This window comes from Poecilia latipinna, unplaced genomic scaffold (genome assembly GCF_001443285.1).
Source record: "Poecilia latipinna isolate Pla-1442-1.1 unplaced genomic scaffold, P_latipinna-1.0 Scaffold1055, whole genome shotgun sequence".
NCBI lineage: Eukaryota > Metazoa > Chordata > Actinopteri > Cyprinodontiformes > Poeciliidae > Poecilia > Poecilia latipinna.
Window position 1 is genome coordinate 214,802 of NW_015113671.1, and position 9,233 is coordinate 224,034.

Here is a 9,233-nt window from a genome sequence, read left to right on the forward strand (position 1 = left end):
CAGTGTTGACTGTCCAGGAACAACCCAAGGTATTTAAAATTTTCCACAGTTTCAATAGGTTAGCCAGCGAGAGAAATGGAACCACTTTAAGGTCTTGTTTAGATCATTTAATTAGCTCTACATTCTTAAGAGAATGAAAAATTTATAATAAATAATAAAGACTTTGCGGTATTCTGATTTAGTAATGTAATTATATTAGTTGTTACCACCCCCACGGCACTAGAGGCAGTAGCAACCCTGAAAAGATGCGACTAAGGAGCAGATTTAGAAGTAAAGCGAAAGCTACAGAATTTGGTGAAAACTTTGAGCTTTACTGAAGTAGAGTAGAGCAGTGAACACAAGTTCAAATCCATGCAGAGAGTGGAACTCCTCCAATCAATGCTCCTCCGCAGCACTGATTGGCTAAGCAATGTAACGTGATGCTCTGCAACAAGTGATGGCAAAGCGGGGCGCATCATCACGACTTTACACAAGTGTGTCTTTAACTCCACGGCAGAGGCTCCGCCGAACCCCTGAGACCGACTCATCGAACCCCTGGGGTTCGATCGAACCCAGGTTAAGAACCACTGGTCTAAACCAAACGGTAGTGGTTGGGTTGAAGGATTTTCTTCAGATTTTGGTGTTGCTGAAAATATTATCTGGAGCACATAACCTCTGCTTGAGTTACTTATTTTCCTGTTTTATGAGATGAATTAGTTTTTGTTGATCTGATAAACTTCCAGTTCAGTTAACATGTTTTTTCTAACTCTCAGGTTATTTAGCAGCTGCAGCTGAATTATTCTGAAACCGCAGGACTCTGCTTCCTCTGCAGGGAGCCATCGTCGCAGTGACGGGTGATGGCGTTAACGACTCTCCAGCTCTGAAGAAAGCCGACATTGGCGTCGCCATGGGAATCGCTGGGTCTGACGTCTCCAAGCAGGCAGCTGACATGATCCTGCTGGATGACAACTTTGCCTCCATTGTTACCGGAGTGGAAGAAGGTTAAAACATGTCCTTTAGGTGAATCTTTCACCAGGCTAGGAGAGGGCTTTAGTCAGCATTTTCTCTTCTCCATCAGGTCGTCTGATCTTTGACAACCTGAAGAAATCCATCGCCTACACTCTGACCAGTAACATCCCCGAGATCACCCCCTTCCTCTTCTTCATCATCGCCAACATCCCTCTGCCTCTGGGCACTGTCACCATCCTCTGTATCGACTTGGGAACAGACATGGTAATGTCCTTCTCTCCGCCCTGCTGAAGGTTCTCTCACGCCCCCATGCTCCAGCCTTTAGCCCTGACTGCTGTAACTTCCTCCAGGTTCCCGCCATCTCCCTGGCTTATGAAGCAGCCGAGAGTGACATCATGAAGAGACAGCCCCGAAACCCCAAAACAGACAAACTGGTTAACGAGAGGCTCATCAGCATTGCCTACGGTCAAATCGGTAAATAGACGCTTCTGAAACCGAGGTCGCATTCTGCAGTTATCTGGACTCTTTGTCTGTCTGGGCTGAGATGACAAAAAGAGTAACACAGAATAAATGGACCAGCACTGATATAGAAGTCTGCTTCAAATGTTCATTTAAATAAAGCCAAGAAGAACTTGTAGACTGACATTTTCAGCTATAGTAAAACATATTTTTGTTTCCCTTTTCAACAATATTCTTATCACATCTATCTCTTTAAAAACAGTAATGTTTCAGACATCATTTTAGCTTCTGAAATGATTTTTTTTGTTTGTTTTGTTTTTTGGTTGTTTGTTGTTGTTGGAGAAAAATATAGTTTTGCAAAAATCTTTTGTCTCCCCTTCAATTCAAAAATGCTAAAATTAAATGTTATTGTTATTGGTTAGCCCTGCAACAGACTGGCTACCTGTCCAGGGTGACCCTGCCTTCGCCCGGAACGTTAGCTGGAGATAGGCACCAGCAACCCTCCCAACCTCACTAAGGGACAAGGGTGTACAGAAAATGGATGGATGGATGAACTTGGTCATTTAAAATGTATATTATTTAATTAGGCATTTAATGGCACATTCATTTATTTCATGACATTTACCTTAAGTTTCACATCTCTATGATTCTGGAAGCCATTTCACAAGCTTGTGGGCTGAATGGTTGATGCTGAGTGGACAGAGTGTCTGAGCAGCTTGTGGTGACCTCTGATCCTGCAGGGATGATCCAGGCGCTGGCCGGGTTCTTTACCTACTTCGTGATCCTGGCTGAGAACGGCTTCCTGCCCTCCACCCTGGTAGGGATCCGGGTCAACTGGGACAACAAGTACATCAACGATCTGGAGGACAGCTATGGACAGCAGTGGGTCAGTGGCTTCTGTCTGATGGGTGGAACCAGTGGACAGTCCAGCTGCATGTCTTTCTTAAATCTGGACTCTGCTTTGGTTCCAGACCTACGAGCAGAGGAAGATTGTGGAGTTCACCTGCCACACGGCTTTCTTTGTCAGCATCGTCATCGTCCAATGGGCCGACCTGATCATCTGCAAGACCAGGAGGAACTCTGTGTTCCAGCAGGGCATGAAGTGAGGAAGAGCACTGAACTCTGGGTAATTCCAGAGCTGAGCCAGGACCACGTGTGGGATGTCCTGACTTTCTGTTTCTGTGTTTCAGGAACAAGATTCTGATCTTCGGCCTGTTTGAGGAGACGGCCCTTGCTGCCTTCCTCTCCTACTGCCCAGGCATGGACGTCGCCCTCAGAATGTACCCTCTCAAGTGAGTACTTGTGTTTTCAGCCATATAGGGTTTATCCAGGATTCCTAGAGTGAGAAAGTCTGGAATATGACTGTAATACATTTCAGGTCTGGAACATAATAGAAGAATAATTTTTCAGGCTAATATCTATCCTACTATTCCTTCTTTCTTTTTTTTCTCCTTCCTTCCTTTCCTTTTTTCCCTTTTTCCTTCTTTCCTTCTTTTTTCCCCTTTTTTTTTACTTTTCCTCTCTTTCGTTTCCTTTTTAATTTTATTTTCATTTCCCTCCCCTTGTTCCTTTCTCCTTACTTCCTTTCCCCTTTAATTTCTTCCTCATTCCATCTTTCCTTTCTCCTTTTTTTCGTTCCTTCCTCTTCTTTTTCCTTCCTCCCTTCCCCATGGTTTTCAAGGTTTCCACTGAAGAAATCCATGGAATATATGAATTTCCAAATGTAGCTCTGTGTGTTTCTATATGAACAGAATGAGTGAGTGGTCCAACAGGTTGAGTCTGGATCGTTGTGTAGCAACGCTGTCACCCAGAGCTGCAGTTTCCTATTCATCTAATCCGTGCATTTGTGTGTTTTCCAGACCCAACTGGTGGTTCTGCGCCTTCCCATACTCCCTGCTCATCTTCATCTATGATGAAATCCGTAAACTGATCCTCAGGCGAAGCCCGGGAGGCGAGTCTCTAACCTTTCTTCAGGTTTTCTTGGTTCCTTCTTTGGTTTCTAACCTGAACTTCCTGTTTCCCATCTTCTCCAGGCTGGGTGGAACGAGAGACCTACTATTAAAGACCCACAAATCCAGTCCGTTCGCATCTTGTCCTCCACTCCTCCTGTCTTTGCATGAATATTGTCTTGCTGCTCGGAATAAAATTTTTAACCTCTATGACAAATAAATTGGAACGTGTTTTTATATTAGGGAATGCTTGATACTACCATTAGATCAATACTGAGATGAAAAATGCTGATGATAATGTTGATAAATGACAATGCTAATGATGACATGAACACTGAACATNTAGCAACCCTGAAAAGATGCGACTAAGGAGCAGATTTAGAAGTAAAGCGAAAGCTACAGAATTTGGTGAAAACTTTGAGCTTTACTGAAGTAGAGTAGAGCAGTGAACACAAGTTCAAATCCATGCAGAGAGTGGAACTCCTCCAATCAATGCTCCTCCGCAGCACTGATTGGCTAAGCAATGTAACGTGATGCTCTGCAACAAGTGATGGCAAAGCGGGGCGCATCATCACGACTTTACACAAGTGTGTCTTTAACTCCACGGCAGAGGCTCCGCCGAACCCCTGAGACCGACTCATCGAACCCCTGGGGTTCGATCGAACCCAGGTTAAGAACCACTGGTCTAAACCAAACGGTAGTGGTTGGGTTGAAGGATTTTCTTCAGATTTTGGTGTTGCTGAAAATATTATCTGGAGCACATAACCTCTGCTTGAGTTACTTATTTTCCTGTTTTATGAGATGAATTAGTTTTTGTTGATCTGATAAACTTCCAGTTCAGTTAACATGTTTTTTCTAACTCTCAGGTTATTTAGCAGCTGCAGCTGAATTATTCTGAAACCGCAGGACTCTGCTTCCTCTGCAGGGAGCCATCGTCGCAGTGACGGGTGATGGCGTTAACGACTCTCCAGCTCTGAAGAAAGCCGACATTGGCGTCGCCATGGGAATCGCTGGGTCTGACGTCTCCAAGCAGGCAGCTGACATGATCCTGCTGGATGACAACTTTGCCTCCATTGTTACCGGAGTGGAAGAAGGTTAAAACATGTCCTTTAGGTGAATCTTTCACCAGGCTAGGAGAGGGCTTTAGTCAGCATTTTCTCTTCTCCATCAGGTCGTCTGATCTTTGACAACCTGAAGAAATCCATCGCCTACACTCTGACCAGTAACATCCCCGAGATCACCCCCTTCCTCTTCTTCATCATCGCCAACATCCCTCTGCCTCTGGGCACTGTCACCATCCTCTGTATCGACTTGGGAACAGACATGGTAATGTCCTTCTCTCCGCCCTGCTGAAGGTTCTCTCACGCCCCCATGCTCCAGCCTTTAGCCCTGACTGCTGTAACTTCCTCCAGGTTCCCGCCATCTCCCTGGCTTATGAAGCAGCCGAGAGTGACATCATGAAGAGACAGCCCCGAAACCCCAAAACAGACAAACTGGTTAACGAGAGGCTCATCAGCATTGCCTACGGTCAAATCGGTAAATAGACGCTTCTGAAACCGAGGTCGCATTCTGCAGTTATCTGGACTCTTTGTCTGTCTGGGCTGAGATGACAAAAAGAGTAACACAGAATAAATGGACCAGCACTGATATAGAAGTCTGCTTCAAATGTTCATTTAAATAAAGCCAAGAAGAACTTGTAGACTGACATTTTCAGCTATAGTAAAACATATTTTTGTTTCCCTTTTCAACAATATTCTTATCACATCTATCTCTTTAAAAACAGTAATGTTTCAGACATCATTTTAGCTTCTGAAATGATTTTTTTTGTTTGTTTTGTTTTTTGGTTGTTTGTTGTTGTTGGAGAAAAATATAGTTTTGCAAAAATCTTTTGTCTCCCCTTCAATTCAAAAATGCTAAAATTAAATGTTATTGTTATTGGTTAGCCCTGCAACAGACTGGCTACCTGTCCAGGGTGACCCTGCCTTCGCCCGGAACGTTAGCTGGAGATAGGCACCAGCAACCCTCCCAACCTCACTAAGGGACAAGGGTGTACAGAAAATGGATGGATGGATGAACTTGGTCATTTAAAATGTATATTATTTAATTAGGCATTTAATGGCACATTCATTTATTTCATGACATTTACCTTAAGTTTCACATCTCTATGATTCTGGAAGCCATTTCACAAGCTTGTGGGCTGAATGGTTGATGCTGAGTGGACAGAGTGTCTGAGCAGCTTGTGGTGACCTCTGATCCTGCAGGGATGATCCAGGCGCTGGCCGGGTTCTTTACCTACTTCGTGATCCTGGCTGAGAACGGCTTCCTGCCCTCCACCCTGGTAGGGATCCGGGTCAACTGGGACAACAAGTACATCAACGATCTGGAGGACAGCTATGGACAGCAGTGGGTCAGTGGCTTCTGTCTGATGGGTGGAACCAGTGGACAGTCCAGCTGCATGTCTTTCTTAAATCTGGACTCTGCTTTGGTTCCAGACCTACGAGCAGAGGAAGATTGTGGAGTTCACCTGCCACACGGCTTTCTTTGTCAGCATCGTCATCGTCCAATGGGCCGACCTGATCATCTGCAAGACCAGGAGGAACTCTGTGTTCCAGCAGGGCATGAAGTGAGGAAGAGCACTGAACTCTGGGTAATTCCAGAGCTGAGCCAGGACCACGTGTGGGATGTCCTGACTTTCTGTTTCTGTGTTTCAGGAACAAGATTCTGATCTTCGGCCTGTTTGAGGAGACGGCCCTTGCTGCCTTCCTCTCCTACTGCCCAGGCATGGACGTCGCCCTCAGAATGTACCCTCTCAAGTGAGTACTTGTGTTTTCAGCCATATAGGGTTTATCCAGGATTCCTAGAGTGAGAAAGTCTGGAATATGACTGTAATACATTTCAGGTCTGGAACATAATAGAAGAATAATTTTTCAGGCTAATATCTATCCTACTATTCCTTCTTTCTTTTTTTTCTCCTTCCTTCCTTTCCTTTTTTCCCTTTTTCCTTCTTTCCTTCTTTTTTCCCCTTTTTTTTTACTTTTCCTCTCTTTCGTTTCCTTTTTAATTTTATTTTCATTTCCCTCCCCTTGTTCCTTTCTCCTTACTTCCTTTCCCCTTTAATTTCTTCCTCATTCCATCTTTCCTTTCTCCTTTTTTTCGTTCCTTCCTCTTCTTTTTCCTTCCTCCCTTCCCCATGTTTTTCAAGGTTTCCACTGAAGAAATCCATGGAATATATGAATTTCCAAATGTAGCTCTGTGTGTTTCTATATGAACAGAATGAGTGAGTGGTCCAACAGGTTGAGTCTGGATCGTTGTGTAGCAACGCTGTCACCCAGAGCTGCAGTTTCCTATTCATCTAATCCGTGCATTTGTGTGTTTTCCAGACCCAACTGGTGGTTCTGCGCCTTCCCATACTCCCTGCTCATCTTCATCTATGATGAAATCCGTAAACTGATCCTCAGGCGAAGCCCGGGAGGCGAGTCTCTAACCTTTCTTCAGGTTTTCTTGGTTCCTTCTTTGGTTTCTAACCTGAACTTCCTGTTTCCCATCTTCTCCAGGCTGGGTGGAACGAGAGACCTACTATTAAAGACCCACAAATCCAGTCCGTTCGCATCTTGTCCTCCACTCCTCCTGTCTTTGCATGAATATTGTCTTGCTGCTCGGAATAAAAATTTTAACCTCTGTGACAAATAAATTGGAACGTGTTTTTATATTAGGGAATGCTTGATACTACCATTAGATCAATACTGAGATGAAAAATGCTGATGATAATGTTGATAAATGACAATGCTAATGATGACATGAACACTGAACATTGACATGACTATGTGTGCCTTGTTTCTGAAACAGGACCAATTTTATACATGTTTTTAACAGTTATGAACGTTCAATAAAAATGCACTCGAGTCGGGTCCCAAAAATGCCTCCTGTCCTTTTTTTTATGATATTTATTTATACATGCCTTGCTTTATAGCTAAAGCAATGAGAAATGCTGCAAGGATTTGCCTGTTTCCTAAAAAAACAGGTACTTCTTAAACTAGAAAAGAGATTAATGTTGGAGGACTTTAGGGGAAAAAAATTATTTAATAAATATATTACAGGAAAACTCAGTAAAGTATTCTTATTCTTATTTTGTTTTGTTTTAAAAACAAGCAAGGTGTGAAGCTGACACCCCACCGAGGTCAAAAAAAATCCAGCAAATGGTCTTAGTGCTCCGTTTGTGCCGTTAAAAATTTCGTTTGCGCAGCTTTCGTTTTTGAGATATTGAAAGTGATCGTTTTGGCCGATGACGTCACCAGACCCCCATTTTGCTCCAAAACAAACCAAAGTGGGCTACTTGGTTAGTGCTCCATTAGTGTAGGTTTGTGCCGTTAAATTTACCGCAGCGAAATTGTTTTCAAGTTGGATATTGGATATTCAAGCTCCACGGTGTAAGCGGCGCCTAGCTCAAGGTTGATCCGATTTATGAACGCTAATTTCGGCCAGCTTTTCTCTACCGTTCCTTCCTCAAGCGCTCGGAGGTTCACAGGACTGTCAACAAATTGCCGAACTAAACACTCCTAAGAAAGAAAACATATTTTTTCATACAATTATTAAAAATGAGTGTGACTTAAAAGTTCACTAGAGAACACTGCGTCTCGTGTAACAGCATGAATTTTGTGTCAGTTGGTCACAAGGCAAGATATCGATTCACATTTGTTTCTTAGGACCATTTATGGTCGGCTTTCAGGAATCTGTTTATGGCATCTTCGATTTAACTTTGACGAGTTGACCTCTGAATTCTGCGTAATTTACATGTTTTGGTGGTTTTGCAGATTTATGTATATAAAAAAAGGCAACATACCATACATATTAGACCAATAAAAGTCTTTCTGGTTAATTATTCTCGAGATCTTATTGGGTGTTTTACGGAATCGGATTGTATTTTTGCAAAGATTTGTAGTTCTTTAATATCTCAAACAAAAGTTACAGAAACGAAAATTTTATCGGCACAAACTTGCACAAACGGAGCACTAACGAACTAGCCCTCTTTGGTTTGTTTTGGAGCAATATGGGGGCATGGTGAACTCTGGATGACCTAAAAACTAATTTTTAATATCTCAGAAACCAAAGCTGCACAAACAAAAATTTTAACGGCACAAACCTTCACAAACTAACCACTCAGACTATTTGCTGGATTTTTTGACGTGGGTGGGGTGTCAGCTTCACACAGCTCAGAAAGAAAAACAGTGACTGGTAATTTTTTTTTATTTCGTCCCCTGATGGTAAAGGGATGTTCCATAACTTTTTGTCATAGACTACTGGACCATTTCATGTTTAATCCAAATTCTTTAAATCTCAGGTTGTGATCTTCATTGGCATTTAGTCTGTAGAATGCAGCTCAACTTTAAAAGTCCTAATCTACATGGAAATGGAACTGAAGAGTAGGTGATGCACGATATATCTACAATAACATCGGTATTGGCTGATATTTGTCATTTTTAAACATATCGGTATCAGTCCTGTAAATAAAACTGGGCCAACATGGACAACCAATATTGATTTTTATGTTGTTGCCGTCTGTGTCTGGTCTTTTTTTCTTCAAAAGTCTTGAGACGGTATATGTAATATACAATCTATATATAATCTATATATAATCTGCTATAACAGCAATATTACCATCAGATATCAGTATCAGCCCAAAGTTTCATATTGGTGCATTTCTAATGAAAAGGAAGTAAATTGTCCTTTCAAAGAGTACGCATCTGCCGAATAATATGGTAACTAGGTATTTTGATGTAAATTTCGACATATAAAGCCTTCCAATAATCAGAAATTCAGATTTTTATCTTTTATATCATGAAATTGGAAATAAAAACTAGAAAATCACACACTTTAAAA

General features: G+C 42.3%; 2 protein-coding genes across 2 annotated transcripts in view; both read left to right on the forward strand.

Moving 5' to 3' along the window:
- Positions 1 to 3,565, forward strand: part of LOC106959198 (sodium/potassium-transporting ATPase subunit alpha-1) — a 31,545-nt gene extending 27,980 nt beyond the window's left edge. Inside the window, exons 15-22 of the mRNA XM_015051595.1 lie at positions 812 to 980; positions 1,058 to 1,212; positions 1,299 to 1,422; positions 2,148 to 2,293; positions 2,379 to 2,509; positions 2,598 to 2,699; positions 3,267 to 3,358; positions 3,441 to 3,565. Of these exons, the coding sequence (XP_014907081.1) occupies positions 812 to 980; positions 1,058 to 1,212; positions 1,299 to 1,422; positions 2,148 to 2,293; positions 2,379 to 2,509; positions 2,598 to 2,699; positions 3,267 to 3,358; positions 3,441 to 3,469 (948 nt within the window). The 3' untranslated portion in view covers positions 3,470 to 3,565. The remainder of the gene's footprint in view (positions 1 to 811; positions 981 to 1,057; positions 1,213 to 1,298; positions 1,423 to 2,147; positions 2,294 to 2,378; positions 2,510 to 2,597; positions 2,700 to 3,266; positions 3,359 to 3,440) is intronic.
- A 689-nt stretch (positions 3,566 to 4,254) lies between these two features.
- LOC106959200 (sodium/potassium-transporting ATPase subunit alpha-1-like) lies at positions 4,255 to 7,273 on the forward strand. Its single transcript, XM_015051598.1, has 8 exons — positions 4,255 to 4,450; positions 4,528 to 4,682; positions 4,769 to 4,892; positions 5,618 to 5,763; positions 5,849 to 5,979; positions 6,068 to 6,169; positions 6,737 to 6,828; positions 6,911 to 7,273. The coding sequence occupies exons 1-8, from the start codon at positions 4,357 to 4,359 to the stop codon at positions 6,937 to 6,939; spliced, it is 873 nt and encodes a 290-aa protein (XP_014907084.1). The 5' UTR covers positions 4,255 to 4,356; the 3' UTR covers positions 6,940 to 7,273.
- Positions 7,274 to 9,233: the final 1,960 nt, after the last annotated feature.

Bases quoted from the DNA above. Each gene is read 5' to 3' on its own strand.
- LOC106959200 (XM_015051598.1), top strand. From the start codon at position 4,357: ATGGGAATCGCTGGGTCTGACGTCTCCAAGCAGGCAGCTGACATGATC. The intron at 4,893-5,617 runs GTAAATAGACGC...CTGATCCTGCAG, and splicing joins CATTGCCTACGGTCAAATCG to GGATGATCCAGGCGCTGGCC. The intron at 6,170-6,736 runs GTGAGTACTTGT...TGTGTTTTCCAG, and splicing joins CTCAGAATGTACCCTCTCAA to ACCCAACTGGTGGTTCTGCG.